Source organism: Paramisgurnus dabryanus, chromosome 9, assembly GCF_030506205.2.
Source record: "Paramisgurnus dabryanus chromosome 9, PD_genome_1.1, whole genome shotgun sequence".
In the NCBI taxonomy this organism is placed as follows: domain Eukaryota; kingdom Metazoa; phylum Chordata; class Actinopteri; order Cypriniformes; family Cobitidae; genus Paramisgurnus; species Paramisgurnus dabryanus.
This window is the reverse complement of record NC_133345.1, coordinates 12876318-12898795: the sequence shown is the minus strand read 5'-3', so window position 1 is coordinate 12898795 and position 22478 is coordinate 12876318. Positions and strand designations below refer to the sequence as shown.

General features: G+C 39.0%; 1 protein-coding gene across 15 annotated transcripts in view; it reads right to left on the bottom strand.

Annotated features, from left to right (window-relative positions):
- Window positions 1–22478, bottom strand: part of LOC135758076 (suppressor of tumorigenicity 7 protein homolog) — a 175472-nt gene that overhangs the window by 38842 nt on the left and 114152 nt on the right. For all 15 annotated transcript variants that reach the window (XR_010536412.2, XR_010536413.2, XM_065272921.2 and 12 more), the window contains one exon: window positions 5929–6043. Coding sequence is in view for 13 of the 15 variants with exons in the window: in XM_065272921.2 (XP_065128993.1) it covers window positions 5929–6043 (115 nt within the window). In the remaining 2 variants the exon portion in view is untranslated. The remainder of the gene's footprint in view (window positions 1–5928; window positions 6044–22478) is intronic.

The following is a 22478-nucleotide window of genomic DNA, read 5'->3' as shown; positions in this document are numbered from 1 at the left end:
ATTTTTATTTTACTTTGAGGAATCTGTAACCAGATCTTCATCTCCTTACCAGGTATGCAACGGTTTTTGTTTATTTCGTATTTGAATTGGAATGTAAATTGGCTTCTGAATTATGTTTTACCTACCTGGTTAATAAATTGTGTTTGGATTATTCTGTGTTGCTACGAAAGTTATTGACATGATTAGTAAATTACGATGTATCCTTGTTACCGCAATGTCTGAAAATCAGGCTAGTATTACGGACCAAAATCCCAGGCCATGTTTACATTAGAGCATTTGCGTTTTAAAACGGCATTTTAAAATGAAAACGATCCTCGTTTATACTGGCATTTTTAAAAGAATCTTCATCCACACTATACACCACCATAAACCCATGAAACATGACCAATCATGTAACTGGGCATGCGCATAGAAGTGTAAAATAACTTATTACTCTAATAATAGCTTACCTTTACGCAGCCTAGGGGTGTGCGATATTGACAAAAAGTCATACCTGGGTCCTTTGCTGGCAACTATAACAGACACTATTTTTGAACCTATAAAAATGTGTTTGGGAAAGTCTTATACTGTTCTAGCTCCCCCCTACAACAAATTAATATGATTTATAGGTTAATTTTGATTTTACAACTAAACATAAAGGTCTTTATGATTTAAAAAGAAAGCATTCAAGTGAGCAGTACTAACAGTAGCGAACTTGAAGCAAAAATAAATTTTAGCAAATGCAAACTTCAATCAAACATAGTAAGAGGTGAAGTATTGCTTTAGCCTACCAGAAATGCTTATTGCATTAATTTTTAAAAGTGTGCGAGGTCCGTGCACGTCCTCCGCTAGCAACACAGAATAGCTAAAAGCGCAAGCGCCTAAACAAGCATTATATATTAATGACGTTGAGTTTATTGTTTTTATTAATTTATATTCACAAAACTTATCAACAAAACATCGATTAAAATTAAGAGACAAATTATCTGAAACGAATTAATTTTAAAGTAGCAAACAAAACTTAAATTAAACTAAAAAATAATGTCTGACCCATTACAATTCTCCCTTCATATTGGCCTTTACAACGCCTATATGGCGTTTAAAATTACAGTCTATCTTTCGTAAGCTAACTAAATTTAAACAAAACATAAACACATTAAACCCAACAATACTCAAACATTAATATAAAACAGACATTATCTATAAGCATACATGTTAAAACAATCAAACATAGTAAGAGGTGAAGTATTGCTTTAGCCTACCAGAAATGCTTATTGCATTAATTTTTAAAAGTGTGCGAGGTCCGTGCACGTCCTCCGCTAGCAACACAGAATAGCTAAAAGCGCAAGCGCCTAAACGAGCATTATATATTAATGACGTTGAGTTTATTGTTTTTATTAATTTATATTCACAAAACTTATCAACAAAACATCGATTAAAATTAAGAGACAAATTATCTAAAACGAAATTCATTTTAAAGTAGCAAACAAAACTTAAATTAAACTCAAAAATAATGTCTGACCCATTACAATTCTCCCTTCATTTTGGCCTTTACAACGCCTATATGGCGTTTAAAATGACAATCTATCTTTCGTAAGCTAACTAAATTTAAACAAAACATAAACACATTAAACCCAACAATACTCAAACATTAATATAAAACAGACATTATCTATAAGGATACATGTTAAAACAATCCGATATAGCGTTTATAATAGCTGGTTGGTAGATGTTTACTATTTTTGGCAAAACCTCCGTTGCAAACCAACATTTACATGAATAAAATAATTTTTACTTTGAAAATGATGCGTTGTCAGGTTAACATCAGCTGTTCATTTACATAAGACTCCGTCTACGTTCATTTACACTCAGAGCAACGTCTGAGTTCTCAAACTAAAACAGGGTCTTCAGCGTTTGCGAACGAATCCGTTTATGAGGGTCAAAAACGGTGATGTAGTGTAGATGAAAGGTTTAAGTTAAATTAGATGCGTGGAGGCTAATTTCCTGTTTAGAGTAACAAGTAAATGTTGTCTGACCACTCTAAATCAGATGAGCCTCCGCCTCTGGTTATTTCAATATTAATCTATCTAAGTTGCATATTAAATTATGACACGATTATACAAAACTATCATTGGAGAAGACGATCAGTTTGTTTTATGATAGTGGTCGTGAGCCTCTGGTTAGAAATAAATATTGTAATAATTAAGTTGCACCTCTATGGGGACTAAATAAAGTATGTTCAGAGATGAGCATGTGTAAGAGTGGCCTTCTGAACATATGGTCTAACCTCTAGCAGCGACCAAGCCTGATTCGGTTGTGATCGTGGGCCCGCATGATTATTAAATATTAATAAACGGCCGGTGCGTGAGTCCAAAGCGACATGAGTAGCCGAATGAACGGATGCAATAACAAGTAGGGCTAAACAAGAATAACCAAACATCCACCCAAAATCTGTAACTGTTAAAAGTAATTATCAATCCGATTTATATTAACATTATCTTGGAGTCAGATAATAATACAAAATTGCATAATGCCAAAACGTCATCTGCAAGCGCCGGAAAAGACAGAACGCGCTATAATCCTCGTTTGGATTCCGTCGTTGGGCCAAACGGATGGATGGGGTCATATTTGGACCCTTACAGTGTCAACATTTTTTTAAGAACACATACACTCACCTAAAGGATTATTAGGAACATCATACTAATACTGTGTTTGACTCCCTTTCGCCTTCAGAACTGCCTTAATTCTACGTGGCATTGATTCAACAAGGTGCTGAAAGCATTCTTTAGAAGTAGCCATCAGAGGCTGGGTACATGGTGGTCATAAAGGGATGGACATGGTCAGAAACAATGCTAAGGTAGGCCGTGCACAGTGGTAAAAGGCATGATGTATCCATGTTCCAAATCAGCCAAATTATGATTCTACCATCTGTATTTCTCAACAGAAATCGAGACTCATCAGACCAGGCAACATTTTTCCAGTCTTCAACTGTCCAATTTTGGTGAGCTTGTGCAAATTGTAGCCTCTTTTTCCTATTTGTAGTGGAGATGAGTGGTACCCGGTGGGGTCTTCTGCTGTTGTAGCCCATCCACCTCAAGGTTGTGCGTGTTGTGGCTTCACAAATGTTTTGCTGCATACCAATAAAGTTGAATGAGAAAGGAAAAAAGTACATGTTAAGAAAACGCCAGTCACAAAAGCAAGGAACCAGCTGAAATCCACAAGTATTTAGAAAGTAGTTATATTTCCTATCTGTGCAAATAATTTTATTATCAGCTGGGTTAGTAAATTGATGATCTACTTGTCATGTCATGTTTCTCAGCTTTTCTAAGCTCTTCCCAACGGTATTTCTCATCCTTTCTCAGCTCTTCTTCGCTCATGTTTCTCAACATTTCTCAACTCTTCTTAGCTCGTGTTTCACAACTTTTCTTAGTTCTTCTTAGCTAAGGTTTCTCAGCTCTTTTTAGATCATGTTTCTCAGCTTTTTTTGCTCTTCTCAGCCTCGTTTCTCAGCTCTTCTTAGCTCATGCTTACCAGCTTTTCTTACCTCTTCTCAGTTGTGTTTCTCAGTTCTCCTTAGCTCATGTTTCTCAGCTCTTCTTAGGTCATGTTTCTCAGCTTTTCTTATTTCCTCTTAGTTCAAGTTTCTTAGCTTTTCTCAGCTCTTTTTAGCTCATGTTTCTCAACTTCCTCAATTCTTCTCAGCTCAGGTTCCTCAGCTTTTCTTAGCTCCTGTTTCTCAGCCATTTCCTCAACTTCAACCTCAAATCTTCTCAGCTTAGGTTTCTCAGCTCTTTTTAGATAATGTTTCTCCGCTTTGTTTAGCTCTTCTCAGCTCTTCTTAGCTCATGCTTCCCAGCTTTTCTTAGCTCTTCTCATTTGTTTTTCTCAGTTCTCCTTAGCTCATGTTTCTTACCATTTCCTCAACTTTTCTCAGTTCTTCTCAGCTTAGGTTTCTCAGCTCTTCTTAGTTAATTTCTTAGCTCACGTGTCTAAACTTTTTTCAGCTCTTCTTAGCTCCTGTTTTTCAGCTTTTCTCAGTTCTTCTCAGCTAAGCTTCATATTTCTGAGCTATTGTCAGCTCATGTGAGGCACACTTTTTCACACTGTTCTGAAATGACAATATTTCTCTTTTTTGAACTACTACTTCTAAAATTACTACCACCTCATGTTAATCATGTGCTAACACCAGGGATTGACAAACTTTTTTGCTCACCAGCCACAGTGTGTTGGTCTAAAAGACCAGGAGACTTGGATTTCCTCGAGCAGTAGTCTTTATTGCAGAAAGCGTTCTTCAAATCAGAACAAAGAGCCTGTGTGCTGCAGTAACCAAGTCTGACTTACAGTAGCCCTTCATTGCATTTATACATATTTTAGGGGGCAGTCCCCTAAATGGAAAACAAAGCACTTAACTTTAAACAAAGCATTGAAAAGAAGTAACCCTGCCACTCCCAATGCTTTAGTTCACAAACCCTTAATCCCATCAACATTACTGTCAGGATCCTGCCAGATCCTGGTTTTGTATTAAGATCTAGTTCAGCATGGCAGGGTTCTGACAGTACAATGTTTCATGTGGGAGAGGCATGGCTTTTGTATTGGTTCATTCTGACCACGCATTTCCCGGGTCTCGTCACTTTTAACCCGATCCCTTACTTGTGATTCTTTTCAGGTGTGTCTCATTAATTTCTCCCTATTTAAACGCCTTGTGTTTGATGTCTTGTTCGGTTCAGTTTTGTGCTGTTACCCGTGAGTATTAGTCATGTGTGAATATTTAGCCAAGTTTAGTGTTATTTGTTCAGCTGTTAAGTGTAGTCTAGTCTTTTGTTTATTTAGTGTTTATTCTTGTCTTTAGTTTATAGCTTATATCCTATAACTTTATATCCTGTTTGGTTTTGCCCCCTTGTGGGTTTTGTTTTCTGTTTTTGTCTTAATAAAGTCTTGTATTGTTCATCATTGTCTGCGCTTGGGTTCATCTCCTGCCAATTCCTGACACTTACCATCTCACCCAATGGCTCACTCAGACCATTTCATCATCATAGAAATGGGTTCACAACTTTCACTCAGACCCTTGGCCCAAGTATAAGCAAATGGCCACCAACTTTAACAATGGAACAAAAGGTACCAGGGCCACAGTTACCTGGCCAATTTCTTTAATATTAAGATGAGACAGGAACACACTTACATTATCACTTAGGTGACAGTGTTACTCGGTTTTGCTCTTAAACATGATAAACATATATATGCAATAAGATAAAGCCAATGACTTAAAATAAGTGGCTGGTGGATTTTCAAAGTTACTTGCCACTCAACACTTTCACTGGCCACAATTTTGTTGTTGGAAAATAAATTTTATACAATAAAAGTTGACAGGCTAACATTTAATTTGTTTATAGTAATTTTACTTGATTTAGGGTGCAGAGGGGGCTCATGGGAGTTGTAGTTTCATAGTGTGGCATTGCACATTGTATATTATTTCACATTAATTTATTAAAAAAATATTTCCAACCCCCCAGAGTGGCTAGTGAGAGTGGCTGTCTTACCCACCACAGCAGAAATCTACCCTTATTTGCGGGTGTTAATGTTAAGCCTGGCTGTTTAAATAATAGAACATGTTTAAATTTTAAATCAATACTATAGCATGCATTTAGAAGAAATAAAAACACAAGGCTTTGAAAGCGTTTCTTGTCCAGTGAAATACATGTATTACAAATGTGTGGCAATAAAACATACAAATCGATGTGGATATGCATAATGTGGTAATTATTGTATGATTATGTTTGGTTTTATGGTGCCTCCAATTACCAAATTATCAAACATTAAACAGATAATTTTAATGTTGTGTAGGGTTCCCTGTGTCAAAATATATGTCAAAAATCAGATTAAGACTCCTCTAACAATAGGTAGCTATGCAGAAATACATTTGTGGCATGAAAGTAAAACAGAAGTTCATACCGTCATACTTGGCAAGCACAGCCTGTACATCCGCATAGTTCTGCAGCTCTAGAAGAGACTCCAGCAGGTTCTCGTGAATATTGAACATGCTGAGCAGTGGAAACTCCTTCATTAACTGCAGAAAACACAAGGTATCACATTATCTCAATATCACCATATCACCACTGCTCTGCACATTTTTATGTCTCCATTACCTAACGCACCTGACTCTGATTATCAGCTCATTGGGTAAGAGCTCTGTGAACTGAGGGAAGGTGAGTCAGGTAAAAGAGACACACAAAGGGTGTTTTGCAATCGGAAGTGATCATCCCTATGCCCTGTTCCCTTCAAAAATCAGAACTCTTGATGTGTAAACTCTAAAGTGAGTTGCGCAACGCATTTCATACTGTGGCCGATTAAAATATACTTGGCGAACAGAGCAATGAAAAGCAATGTGGTCTTCTCTTTCTGGAGCGACTGTATGTGGTTTCCCCTTTGCGAAGGGCCCTTCAAGGGTGCATAAAATTCCATTTGAAAAATGCCCAAAATGTGCAGTGGGTCCCCAGGAACAGGATTGAAATCACTGATATAAAGTACATAAAACAAAGGACTGCAGGAGTGGCAGTGTGCCACAGTACATTTACTAAAATAATTAAAATTGTGTTTGTCTGAAAGGTGAAAGAATGTGCATCTCGGATGGGTGTGTAGAAAAATTGTGTTTTTGGAACATTTTTGTGTGAATCCCACGTGAAACGCGTATGAAACCCATGTGATCACATGTGAAATCAGTGTGGTGACAAGTTGTATTTTATACAAAAACTATACGATTTAAGTGAATTTGTACTTAAAAAAATACATTTTTGCTTAAATGAATTGTTTAAGAAAAAATAAATCTTATTTTTAGATTTTTTTTTCTCAGATATTTTTGCTTGTTTTAAGCACAAATTCACTTAAATTGTATATTTTTTGTCTAAAAACTAAACTTATTTTTTTAGGTCATTTTGCTTATCAAGAAAAAGCATCTTAATTTAAGAATTTTTAGATATTTCTACTGAAAACAAGACAAAAATACTAAAAAGTAATTTTTTTGCAGTGAACATGGACAAACGTCTGTTCTTCCAGCCTAACATGAAGTTAGCATGAAGCTAACATGATTTAACATGAAGTTAGCATGATTTACCATGAAGCTAACATAATTTTAGCATGATTCAGCATGAATTTAACATATAGCTAGCATGATTTAACATGAAGTTAAAATCATGTTAACATGTTGTAGCATGAAGTTAACATGATTTAGCATAAAGCTAGCATGATTAAACATGAAGCTAACATGATTTATCTAGCATGATTTAACATGAAGGTAGCATAAAGCTAGCATGATTTAACATGAAGTTCACATGATTTAGCACAAAGCTAGCATGAAGCTAACATGATTTAACATGAATCTAACATGATTTAGCATGAAGCTAGCATGATGTTAACATGATTAAGAATGAAGCTAACATGAAGTTAGCATGAAGCTAGCATGATTTAAAATGAAGTTTACATTAAGGTGACCAGACGTCCCCGTTTTCCGGGGAAAGTCCCGTTTTTTGGTGTTCTGTCCCCGACTGAAGCTGTCCCCGGAAATGTCCCCGTTTTATGGCATGTCCAAAACAACCAGCAAATACACTGAAAACCCCGATCAAGTAGTTTGTAGTACCAGACCGGAGCAATCATGTAATGATTATTTTCACCAGCAGAGGGGGCCGCGAGCTACCTATTACTTGCGCATTGATTTAGCGATGAAGAATTTACTAAGAGACACATGAGACACATTATCATCAATCAAGTTATCATAACATATGAAAACAGTTATGGGGGCTTAAGGTACTAACTACTCATGTTAAATTAAAATAATAAACCAATGACGCAAACTGATCACAGTATGTTACGGAGCATTTGTTTTGTGTAGGCTAAATATGTTTAAATTTTACACTATTCCTTCTGTTCTTCACGTTTACAATGTTATGAAATCAGATGAAGTAGTACCTTAGAAGTCATTTTTGATGGGGTATGTATCTTTTGTAAAAAACGAGAAAAAATTGATTTTTAGGATACAGAAATTGTTCAATTAATTGAATTAGAAACACTGCAAAAAAGGACTTTCTTATTAGTATTTTTCTCTTGTTTTCAGTACAAATATAAAAAAAGTCAAGATGCATTTTCTTGATGTGCTTAAAACAAGCAAAAAAAATCTACCACTACTTAATTCAAGAAAAATATTTTTTTGCATGTTTTAAGCACAAATTCACTTACATTTATTTTTTTGTCTTAAAGCTAGATATTTCTTAGGGGATTTTGCTTATCAAGAAAATGCATTTTTTAAAGATTTTAGATATTTGTACTGAAAATAAGACAAAAATACAATTAAGTAAGCAGTCATTTTTTGCAGTGAACCCACAACAATAAAAAACAGAAAAAAATTTCCAAAAACATTTTGTCCCCGTTTTTTAATTTATGGATAACAACAAATGAGATTTTAATGATATTTTGACCGTTTAACTAGGAAATGTCCCCGGTTTTCATTTTAAAAATCTGGTCACCTTAGTTTACATGATTTATCATAAAGCTAGCATTAGGCTAACATTGTTTAGCATGAAGCTAACATAATTTAGCATGAAGCTAACATTATGCTAGCATGATTTAACATGAAGTTAGCATGACTTAGAATAAAGCTAGCATGATTTATCATGAAGTTAATGTGATTTAACCACTTAACTGTCACTGTTCCTGTAGAGGAACACCTAGGTTTACTTCAATATTTTGGATGTAAATGTTTATTAAATCATGACAAACTATATATTTTTGGAAAGGTCTAAGCCTCTAGAATACATATTTCAGCAGTGTTTTATAAAATAAATTATGTAGGGAGAGTAATTGATTCAATTTTAAAGAGAGTGCGCCTCAAAACATTTATGTACTGCTAAATGGCATTCTCCCACCGGTAGGATGCCTACAACTACTTCAGTGTTTTGCATACTAATTTTTATCCAATCATGACAAACTGTATATCAATGGAAAGCTCTAAGAGTGTAGTTTTCATTTGTCATCATCATTTTGGGAAAATATTGACATAGTGTGAGTCATTTTCTAAAAGGTCACGGGCCCTCAAGCGGGCCCACATTGTTTTTACATATTTATAACACTAATACCCTATCCTAAACCTAAAAATCTTGACAAACTATGTATCTTTGGAAAGCTCTAAGAGTGTAGTTTTCATATTTCATCACAATTTTTTGAAAATTATGACGTAGTCAGAGTCAGTTTCTAAAATGTCACGGGCCACAGGTGGACCCAATTTGTTTTTACATATGTATAGCACTAATACCCTGTTCTAAACCTAAACAATCTTGTCAAACTATATATCTTTGGAAAGCTCTTAGAGTGTAGTTTTCATATTTCATCAAAATTTTGGGAAAGAAATGACGTAGTGAGAGTCAATTTCTAAAAGGTCACAGGCCAACATGTAGGCCCAATTTGTTTTTACATATGTCTAACACTAAACCCCTACTGTAAACCTAAAAAATCTTGATAAACTATATATCACTGGAAAGCTCTCAGAATGTAGTTTTTATATTTCAAGGTCATCTGATGATAGAAATAATGTAGTGACAGTTTTTAGATACATGACCCCACCCCCCATAGGAATGCATATTAATTTTATATATTCATAATTCTAATATCATATTATAAATCTTCAAAAATGTTGACAAACTATATATCATTGGAAAGCTCCAAGAATGTAGTTTTCATATTTGAAAACGTTTTAGCAGTTATAATAATGCAGTGACAGTATTTCATCAATTTGTGACAAGAGAATGCAGCAAACCGTTGACATCTAGTGGCCGTTGTTGGTAAAACCACTAAAAGTGTTACACAAACCTCATTTTTTGTGATTTTATCTTAAAATTTGGATCACAACTGCTTGAGACATATGGCCTCATGTTTACATTATTACTTTTGTGAAACATTTTCATTTTTATAATTTTATTTATCAAATTAGTATGTTATAATAATTAAAAATAATGCAATAATGAATTTAAACTGCTATAACAATTTTTCTGTTAAATATTTTCACATCCAAAAACATCAGTGAAAAACCTTACATTGTCTTCTTTAACATGGATTTAACATGAAGCTAACATGATTTAACATGAAGCTAGCATGATTTACCATGAAGTTAGCATGATTAAAAGACCCAACTCTCATGTCTATACGATGTTCAAAAGCAGAGATATAAGGGTTTTTTATTCTGTTGCCAGGGTACTCATATTTGGTGCTAGAAGTGTGGCTTAATACATCTATAAGTATACTGAGAGGAAAATTCCCTTATATGGACATGTTTCCTGCCCCGTTATAAGTCAATGGGGAATTTGGGTGGCTCTTACGCCCCAGGGGTGCCACTTACACCCCAATGTGAGGTATGTTTTTAAAGTGCCTGCCAACTTCTTCAAATGTGATAACCCACACGTTTCTACAAATTTCTCGCTTGCACCTATGATCTGTCAAAGTTTGTCGCAATGTTAAATCAATGGAAATTTTGGGGTGTTTGATAGGCCTGTTGAGGAATTCTGTAAGTCCCATTAGTTAAAATAATCATAGCATAAATCTATGGCCCAGTCTTAAAAGTTTTGGAAAGTTTGGTGGATGAACACATGGCCTTCCCTTTGTTCTGAGTCTAGGCCAAACTCACATGAGTTTATGACCAAAAATGGATTCCCAATCATCAACTACCAACTGACTTCTAAACCTTTCTGGACAACCATTCAAATGGACTTGGACTCTCGGTTCGCACACAGACAACCCGGGACTGTTCATCCAGCAAGCAAATGCTGCAACTAGACTCGGTCTTGAGATTCTTTAAGAACCTGCAAAGCAATCTTCTTCCATCTAACCCCAAGACTTTCAAAAACTCCTTCAACTGCACAAACATGCAAGTATCCAACAATTATTCTATATCTTAGAATATAGCTGCATTTAAGTCGGTTAAGTAAGGTGAATGTTGGTTTATGCAACTCTTTCTCTCTGTTTCTCTCTCCCTCTCTCTCTCTCTCTCTCTCACACATACACCCTCACCCTTAAATGTCTTGTTTGTCCATTGTCTATGTCTCATATAATCCCATTAGAGTATTCAAATAAACACGCATATTTATCCATGCCTCTGAGTTCTGATTAAATTCAAAGTAACTTTCGATCAATGCTACCTCACACTCAACGTTTCTCACAATTGATGTACAATTATGGATATATTCGCTGTACGAATTAATCAATTAAATATTTATACCAAATATATATAGTTAAGGACGATTGATTTTATGTATTTGCATTTGAGCTAAATCAACAATTCCCTGAATTGGAATAGTGATAAAAAAATAATTTCCCTTAACAGGGTGGTGGAGAAAGTATCAAATTAATAATTGTAATTAATAATGAATAACTTATCATTATCAAAATGATGATTGGTTGTTTTAAACAACACTATTCCATAACCCCTCCATTCGCTACAGATGTCTGAGTAAAATGAGCCCACCCCCTTATCTCTACGACATTGTAAAAGCAAAGATATCCCATCTAGAACGTTTTTATTCCCTGATATGGGCGTGTTTCCTGCCCCATTATAAGTCAATGGGGAATTTTGGGTGCCCCAGTGGTACAATATGTAGCCCAATGTGATGTTTGTGTTTTTACAGAGCCTACCACCCTCTTCAAAAGTTGCAACCCACATGTTTCTACAAAATCCTCGAACGGACCTATGACCCGTCAAAGTTCGACGCAATGTTAAGTCAATGGGATTTTTCAGGTGGTTTTTCGCCCCCCTTTCGGAAATCCTGAACCCGATCACCTACGAAAGTCATAGCACACCTCTCCTCAATAATCTTGTCGATTTGAGCCCTCTTTTATGGGACTACGGCAAACCGTGTGGGAAGAATTACGCGCAGAAATTTTGTGCAGACATAAGAATAATAATAACCCTGAGCAATAATAATAGTGATGCTTTGCATAAATGCAAGCGCCACTAATAAGCTTATATACAACAACAGTATGATGGCTGTCAAGCCAACATAATAATAATAATAACAGTTGGTTCCACCTATGTGTTCTGACAATGTTACTGATTCAAACCAGCCTGTATTTGAAATCATTGAAATTTCAGACTATGAGGTAACAAAAATTATCACTGCCATGAAAAATTCAAAAGCCCACGATGCATTTGGTTTTAGAACATATCTTTTGAAAGAGTACAAGGATCCTCTCATACGTCCAATTACGGATCTTAATATGTCCTTTAATCATTCTATAGTTCCAGCAGATTGGAAAGTGGCTGCAGTGACACCAATATTTAAAACAGGTGTAAAAACTGAAATGTGCAATTATAGACCTATTAGCATACTTCCTGTTATATCAAAAATAGCAGAGAAGTGGGTAGTCAGATTGTTGACGGCCCATTTGGAAAACATTCAACCTTCACTACATCCTTTACAATTCGGTTTTCGGACCCATCATTCCACTGATAGTGCCCTGTGTGTGTTAACAGAGAACATAAAAGGTTTGCTTGATAAGAGTCCTTGTGTTGGGGCTGTTTTTCTAGATTTGAAAAAGGCTTTTGACTCGGTAAACCATCAGATCCTAAAATCTTTAGATTAACTCAGTTTAACATCTCTGATCAAGCTCTTTTATGGTTTAGATCTTTTCTCTCTCACAGGAAACAGTATGTGATAGTAGATGGTGTCAAATCTCCTTGTTTAGACTCTGGAGTTGGTGTTCCGCAGGGGTCTGTTCCTGGGCCAGTTCTGTTTTCACTTTTCATTAATAACCTACCAAATTCATGTCCAAATGTCTTCTCGCAGATGTACGCGGATGACGCAGTAATTTACACCCATGCAAAAACAATTCAACAAGCAGCGGATGATCTTACAGATGCCCTACTTCATCTGCAGGACTGGCTCAGGGATTTATGCCTCATGTTGAACACCAAAAAAACAGTGTGTATGTACTTCTCCAAACGTCAGGTCGAAGTAATTAGATCAAACGTTTTTTTGAATGGAGTGGAACTTGATGTGGTCTCAGAATTTAAATATCTCGGGTAGTTCTTGATTCGACATTTAGTTTCAAGTCATGTTAAAAAAATAGCACAGATAGTTAAATTCAATATTAGAAATTTTCAACATATTCGAAATAATTTAAACATGGATGCTGCCAAAACTTATTTTTATTCTATGATTACTTCTCATTTTGACTATTGCTTGACCACCTGGTCTCTTGCTTGCCCCACAACTCTTGCAAAAATGAAAAGTCTTTATAAAAAGTTTAAAATTTTATAGATTTTATAAAATTTTATAAAATTGTATAAAAATTTTAGATATAAAAACGCTATCCCATCACTATTGTCATGTAATAAAAAAACATAGACTATTGGATTTTGATAATATGATTAAATTGAAAATGGCCTGCTTGATATATAAGGTTTTATTAAGTCTAAAGACAATATGCAGAGACCCACTCGTGCCTTCACTAGAGGAGATTTGATAATACCCCACAGGTGCACCACTTTTGGTCAGATGGTTCTGTCTGTCCTGACCTATTGTATAGGTTTTAGCTAATATTATTAAATGATGTATAATTGTAGATGTAAATTATATCATGTAACGTTTTGAAACTAGTGTGATCTTAGTTCTTGGGACTACGGATGGAAATTAGTGTTTCGCTACAATCCGGCATGTTTACATGTATGATTGTCATGCTTGTTCATTAACATGCACTGTCCCAATCAAATAAATAAATTATTATTATTATAAGACTGAAGGTGTCGTCTGTGTGTATTCGTGACATCACGATTTTACGAATTAGAAAGAAACAGTTTTAAATCACAGCTACTTCAAGCAGGCTTTGTGCATTTGACTGTAAATGACAGTTTTGAAACTTATATGGTACACATAACCCTCAGTTATCATGAAAAAAGTCATGAAATATCAGATTTGACAATATGTGACCTTTAAATCAGATCCAACAGTCATGGCTTCAGCCAGACGTTACACAGGTTAGTTAAAACTCGGCGTACATCAAAAAGCAACGTGTAAAAAGGAAGACAACTTATCACTCCCAGAACTGAAGCCAAAGGTATAGTAGGGCCAGCCATGTACGTGTGTCTACATAATGTAATTATCGTCATCAGGAGGTTCCGTATGCATACAACATCGCTTGTGTGTAAAAATATTGAGACAGGATACTCCACTACTTCAACTTCAAAGAACTTTATTTATCCGTTAGTTACTTCATTTGTGTTGAGCATCAGTGCATGTAGAGTCCCACATACTCTGCATAATCCAACACACACGCATATGCACACACACACACACACACACACACACACACACACACACACACACACACACACACACACACACACACACACACACACACACACACACACACACACTTCCATATGGGCAAACAAGAAATAGTTACCAATAAATAGTAACATAAATAGTAACCAAAGCTTGTAAAATACTGTTCAAACAATTGCACTACAAACAATTACACAAAGGCAATGGACAGCGTTTGCACAAACACCATCGTCTTTTCTTCTTTTATTTTCACTTCTTCCAAGAACAGAAAGCTGTGGACTATTTTCGTCACCATCATTTTTTATTCCTGTTCTTTGTTTTCTTTGTTTTTCTTTGTTGCAAGGGTGGATCCGCTACTTTCCTTTATCTATACTATTTTTTAATGTACTGTAAATGTTGTGAATCATTGCTGCCCTGACAGCCTGGTAGAGTAATTATTTGAATACAAAATCATTTGTATTGCGTAAAAAATATACCCGGCCCTTAAAACAAAAAAATTATTAAATTGTTTATCTCACTTTCATAACTCACAAGTTATGATTAAAGTATCTGTCAAAATGACAATAGTGTGATATGAATGTAAAGCAACCGCAATTCAATTGAGTCTTCCTGTGGCGGTTTTGGGTCTGCCTGTGGTGGATTGTTCTAACACCACGTATGACCATTAGTGATGCGCGGGTCGGCGTTTTTTCCAACCCCCTAGTCCCGCTTTTATGAAATATTTGGCCCGCCCCACACCACTGTATCTATTTTTACAACCCGCACCGCCCGCACCCGCTACCATTGAAATACTGGGCATTTGTAATGTAAATAAAAAGAGGCTTTATTTCAGCCTAAAAGTGCTTGGAAACAGTCATTAGATTACATTGCCCTGTAAACTGGCAACAACATATGCGAATGAGCCATAGAAACCAGCATGGTCATATTATTATCAGTTTTAGGTCCTATCCTGTTCTTGTTATATATGTTACCCCTAGGAGACATTATCAGGAAACAAGCAAGTTTTCACTGCTATGCGGACGATCCCCAGCTTTTTCATCTCCTCACATCCCAGCGAAACACACACGTTTTCTAAGCTAACAGACTGCATTAGCGATGTTAGTGACTGGATGGCACATAACTTTCTTAAAGTTCCCATCTTATGACTACTTTTCTACAAGTTAAATAGGTGTATGAGTTCCATAAAGCATGTTTCATAAGTTGTTTGCTCGAAATAGCTTGTAGGAAAAGATTGTTACCCATCTCTAGTAGCCTCTGTTTCAGTGCATTTTAGATTGTGCCATTTTGAGGTGGTCATTACATATTTATGAGCTGCTGCTCCTTTGGCCAAGCCCCACTACTAATGTCATCTGCGCGTGCGCATGCTCAGTGATATCGTGAGCAGTACAGACCATACTGTGTTATTATTTTTATATATTATTATTAATGGTTTATGTTGCCAACAGACAAATCAAGCAGAAAAGTATCTGTTGATGATAAACTTTCATATCTAAATATCCAGGTAAGAGTCAAGTATTCAGTCAGTTAATAATAAAGCCACCGGCGTTATTGGCTGCAGCTTCCTTATCCACGGAGCGGACGCTGTATAGGCTACAAAGAAAAAAACCTAAGGTTTTTATTTTAAGTGGTTTTAATGCTGGTAAGCAATCAGTTATATTATGGCGCTTTGAATTTGTGTTGATCAGTTAGATTAAAGTAATTTTAATCTTGGAAACTGCATCTAGATGCAGACGAGTCAGTTATTCTGTCATCTTTCACTTTTTTCACATATTCACTGTATTTAACGAAATATGAATAGCATAGTATTACATTTTGAATTGAAATTCACAAAAAAAAAACAAGTTCCCTTTCAATACGGTTCACTTCGCATTGCGTCAGTTAGCTGATGCTATGGGGGGAAACTCCTGTTTACTCCGTGACTGAAGCCTATTGGTTAACGTCTGTACAAAGTACAGACCAATGACGTTTGAACCCGCGCGCGGGAGGAACGCGTCCCTATATAAGCGCGGTTCAATCGTCAGGAGCTCATTATTTTCTCCTTCAGCGCGAACCTCTCGCTGCTCCGAAGAAAAGAAGAAGCCTTACCTCGCCGTTGACAAAAGCCCTGCAGCGGAGTCCAGGCCTAGCGTCTTCCCCTGCCGTTTTCCGGCTGAGAACCGAAGATAGCAGAGTCCAGGTCTAGCGTCTTCCCCTGCCGCTTTCCGGCCGAGAACCGAAGATAGCCTTCGCTTGCCGTGGTACGAGCCCTGTGCAGCGGACACGCCTGACGAGGTCTCCCCTGCGGCCGCCCGGTAAGATCAATATTTTTAATATAAAGCTATAAGCTAAAAGAGCAGGCGCTGTTGTAATAGCGTCCAGCACAGCGGCTCGGTGAGCCTCTCTGCTATGAATTTCCTCCGAGCGCGTTACCGGTCTGGCACCTCCCACGCCGGGACCGCGCTTATGCTTTGGTTGTCTTATCCATGTTTCGTGCTCCCCCTGCTGTTCCTCTCTCGCCGGGATGAACACACGGCGAGCCATGAGACTAGATGGATGCATAGACAAGCACACACGGACTAACCCCCCCTGTGTTCTGTCACACCGCAACCGTTCTGCTTACAGAGTCCCTTCGCTCCTCTCAAATTCAGTGGCGAGATCTCTGGCACATATATTAATCCCCCGAGTGCATCGGGTGATACCGTCACGACGCATGGCTGTTCGGTCTGTGTTGCTGCTCCCCTCTGCCGTTCCTCTCTTGTTGAGATGAACAAGCGGGGAACCGTAGACCTGGATAGATGCATACGACAAGCAAACACGGGCGGTCTGCCCCTGTCTCTGTCATAGCACAGCCACTCGTGCTCCACGCTCGCGGAGTCCCTCGCTCCTTTCCCCACAGTGGTGAGGTCTCTTAACGGCTTAGCTAGCACGCGGTATTACGGCTCGCTGCCTCTAAATGCAGCTGTCCAGTGTTCAACGATTACAGCGCTTCATGCCCCTCCCCTCTGGAGCGGCGCGATCTCATTCGTCTGCTCGATAGGGCCGATTCGCCGCTATTGGAGCACCAAGAACACTCATTATAAGAGAGCTTCATGCCCCTCCCCTCCTGGAGCGGCACGATCTCATTCGTCTGCTCGATAAGGCGGACACGCCTCTATTGGAGCGCTAAAACACTTATTATAGAGCTTTACTGGCCTGAGCCGATCTCACTTCATATAGCTCATTTTTCGTCTGCCTGGTAATTTCTCTCTGGTTTAGACGGAATCAGAGGCAGAACGAATTTGTTTATAATATACTGAGGCCCGAATACCTCCCTTTATTCAGTCCCGTCCTATATCAGTGCGCTGAATATTGGTACATTCTTATATATATATACCCGGTTTTTCTGCCCTTTTAATAAACGGCAAAACCGCGGGCCTCACGGCAGACTTCCTCTCTGCGATGGGTTCAGTCTGACATTAAACCACCTAGACATACTGCTCTGCTCCGTGAGCCGTTCGGTCACCGTCACTACTGAGGCTTGTGCACCTGAACGGCTGAGCTCTGGTCTCCGCAGCACAGCTGCATCAACAGAGAACGAAACTGTCTGGGAGAAAAGGGGTTATGTCGCGCCTCGGCTGGACTGCCCTGTAATGTTTTCTGTGTGCTGTTTATCCAAACATACTGTGTAATACTGTCGGCTATGCGACCTCACTATAGTGGCGAACGGTATTTAATTCCTCTAAAAAGAGTAATTTCCGTGCTTACTATACTGTGTATTGACACCCACGGTTGTACGGTGTCTCTAAACACTTTATCGCCTTACTGACAAGCAATCAGTAATACGCACACACGGTCCGCTGTCCATAATTCTATCGACGCTAGCCGAAAAGACCCCGGTTTGGCCATATACTGTGTATTGACACCCCACGACTGTACGGTGTCTCTAACACCTTTCTGCCAAATTCGCTCGCAGCCCACCTCAGTTTCTCCGCTACGATGCTGATGGCGCAAACGAGCACGGTCTTACGGCTGTTATTCTCTCTTCCTAGAGGAAGGACAGCCTCAGACTTTTGCATGGCTCCAAGCGTTTGAATCGCGCCCTCTCCGGACGGCCACTCAAAGGCTTACAGCCAAGCGGTTTATGACGTTTTTCGTCCATATAGCTGATTTATATTAGCGGATCCGAAGACGCTCACACCTCCGCTCCAATACTCGGAGATATTAAGGGTAATATCAACCTCAAGTGAGCTTGCTACCCGCCACAATAAGTTTCAAAGCTTAAAGCGCGCGCACAGTCAGACGCGCGCGGCATCTCGTTTAAGACGGGCACACGTACCCCTCTAACGAGCCTCAGAAAGCTGAATATCGTGGCATTCTGTTCATAAGTCCACTTCAGTTTGACTAAGCAAAGGTCCCGCCCCGAGCTGACGGCCGGGAAGCTTGCTTAAGTTACACACGGCTGCATGCAGTGCTGTCATTACGAGCTAGCCCAGCATTTGCTGTGGGTTGAACACGCTTTACGACGGCAATCAGCCTTCGGCGCGTGGAACGCCGTTTGTCTCATATAAATCACCTTGTACTGTGAATACGGTACATTATGAGGATGATTTAGCACTGCAGCACTCTCGACCGTGTTATTGTGATAATGCGGTCGGGCAATCTACGGTGGTTTCATATTTACCGAACCAGACTGAGATCTCGCCCCCTGAACAAGCTGACGAGTCATCTCCTTTATAAACTCATTGCATCGCTTTATAAGCTATGTTCAATCAGAGTGATACGCATCTCATGCTTAAACTACCAATATTAACCCATTACGATGGGCGTGCGGAGATGGCATCCGTGGGACACGACCTACATTACGTGCCTTATGACACATTGACACAAGCTGCTAGGACCCCTTTCACGAGGCGTCCTTATGCAAAGTCTGATCCATTCTGTCTAGTGACATTTGAAAGTCAAAACCCCCCGCGAATCGCCGGTGGAACACTTTTCTCCTCACTACAGAGGCACGGCGGCTCTCTCCCCTACCTATATCTATGTGGCCGTGATAACAGCGAACCACGCTTTTACGACCGACCATTCATTTAATTCACAAGCCTGTCATCTCTCAGATGCGGACGGCGGCGGTAACAGCGAACCATGCTTTTACGGCTGGCCATTCACTTTATTCATAAGCCTGTCATTTCTCAGATGCGGACGGTGCCCGAGGCACAGCGCTCTGGAACTGTCCAAGGTCCTGTATGACACATACGTCTGACGTACATCAGACGATCAGCTGTTTATCTGCGTCACAGATCACTCACTAGAGCACCTGTCAATACAGGCTATTTATGGATCGTTGACGTTATCACCTCCCGTGACAATTATGCTCACTTGTCTTAGAGCATGGGCATGGTCTTAGAGGTTTCTCATTTGACAATTGTGACACGGCCGGCTGGTCCCCGCCGTCCACGTTGTCAGTTTACAGCTTCGACATCCCTGCTTCGCGCACTACTGAGGTTTGTTGCATTAAAGGTGCGCCCATTAGCTCACCTGTATGCACGATATGGGTTTTAATCATATGCGTCCACCGTGCGCATAGAGAAGCTCACATGTACACGCTATAACATTTTGGTATACAATAAGATGCGCTTGGGAAAGCTCACCTGTATACACAGCTGTGTTATGCTTTGTGACACATACATTGTTGTTCATCTGTGTACGTTCACGGTGCGTTGGGTGCCCACCGTTACGTTCATCAATCATATCTGTACACATTCACGGCGCGTTGTGTGCACTGATTTATCTATACGCATTCACGGTGCACTGAAGAGTTCACCCGTGTGCGCACAATTTATTATCAGAACACATGACGGCGCGCTCGAGAATCTTGCCGGCCTGTGCATTATAACACTCTGATTCATCTATATGCATTCACGATGTATTCAAGTGTTCACCTGTGCCCGTGCAATTTATAGTCAATACACATTTACGGCGCGCTTGGAAAGCTCACCGATCTGTGCACTATAATACTACCTATATGCATCCCGATGCGCTCGAGGGTGCACCGGGGTTCACACTATTGTGGTATCTGTATAATCCCACGCTACGAACCGTTCTGCCGCATATTATAGTCAGATCGGCCGTTCGTGAGCTTCGCAGATCACTCACTACGTATGTCTGTTGCTAACAGTGGTTATTTAGATGGATCGTTGAAACCATCGCACTGGCTCACGCCCCTCTATGAGCTATGTCCTATATAGAGCCCACTCTGTGCGAGTTTGGCTTCTTCATGAACTTGGTCTACAGGGGTATCTATATCTATATTTAATATCTGCTACGCGGCCGGCTGGTCTTCGCCGTCTACGTTGTCAGATTGTACAGCTTAGACGTCCCTGCCCTACGAGCGCAGGTTTTCTCGGCTCAATCATGCACGCTCATGCGTTTTATGTGTACACCACGGTGCGCTCAGCGAGCTCACCAACGTGACTCTGAATTTACTTATCTCGCACAGCCGCGGCGCGTACCTCGCCGTCTTGTGCTATGTTATGTGCCCCCGGTGCGTTTAAAACCCCACCGTGTGCGCGTCAACAATTTATATGGTGCTTACACATTTGCTTGTAAAGCTGTGAATATGCCGGGTATAGGGCCACACGCAGTGTCTCTCCGGTAAGGCACTTCAGTACGTTGTGTATGCACGGCGTGATGGGATTACGTTCCCCCATAGCGTCAGCTAACTGACGCAATGCGAAGTGAACCGTATTGAAAGGGAACGCTTAGGTTACTCACGTAACCCCGGTTCCCTGAAATAACGGGAACGAAGCATTGCGTCTCTTGCCGTGCTACAAACGTCTACGCAGCGAGTGTTATTCGGCTGCGCGCTTCAGTCGAATAATAATGAGCTCCTGACGATTGAACCGCGCTTATATAGGGACGCGTTCCTCCCACGCGCGGGTTCAAACGTCATTGGTCTGTACTTTGTACAGACGTTAACCAATAGGCTTCAGTCACGGAGTAAACAGGAGTTTCCCCCCATAGCGTCAGCTAACTGACGCAATGCTTCGTTCCCGTTATTTCAGGGAACCGGGGTTACGTGAGTAACCTAAGCGTTACTCTCATTACTATTGACAATCTATTTGGCCTTTATTATACATGTATGATGTGAGAAACAAGAAGGGCATGGCTATATATTAATTTAACGTGAAAAGCGCGGTTGTTGCGATTGGTTTCCTCCTCGCTCTAGAAAAGGGGTAACCCAGGGGTAATATTCAGGATTTTAAAAACGGGAATAAGAGCATATTCGTGTTTTTGCCGATGTTTACGTGCGCGACCGGGTTATTGCTAATATTCCAGATTTGAATGGGTTATTGGCTGCATGTAAACGTAGTGAATGTATGATCTCTGTTTTCAGATACAGATGCTCCAGCATCATAAATGTAGTATTTTGTGACAGAAGATGTCAACATACAAATTATAACGTGACTTCTTACCTTTTGTGTTGATATAACAATCGCGAATCGAATCCAGTCTGTTTCAGATGTGTGAATGATAATTTTTGACATTTTTGTCCACAAATGCATATAATCCGTGAAATATAGATATATAGATTTAAAAGTTATTAAAAACCAGGGAAAGGAATGCAAGAAATTATCAGAGGAGGCGTTTGGATAAAATAGCTCAGGAAAAATAGTATTGTATTAGAAATATGATTGAAGTCCATAAACTATAAAACAAGTATGCTTCTACTTGTTGTGCTTTATTTAAAGAGTATTTAATATGTACTTTTTAAAAGTATACTTTTAGTGTATGCACAAAATGTACTTAAACACAACTAAAATTTGCGCTGCAATGGCTTAATACCAGTGTGTTTAATTGCTTATAACAAGTTTCTATTGTAATAATATTTTTAATAGTAAATGGTAAAAACAATTATTGCTTTTATTGTGTGCTTTTTTATTGTAAAGCACTGGCTATTTTAAATTTGCTATATAAATAAAGCTGACGCTGACATAATGAGCTCGGCGTGATGCAACTGAAGGAAGAATTGCCGGGTCATCACGAATCCAAGAAGAGGGAGCTAATTCGTAGGGATCTGCACCGCCTATAAATTGTAATTTTTTTTGAAATACAAGTCCTTCCCTATATGCCTTTGCATCTTAGACGCGTTTTCTGTTGTTTAGACATCTCTAAATTAACATAAAGTATCCAAAGTATCCAATACGCACAATACTCCATTGTACTCCG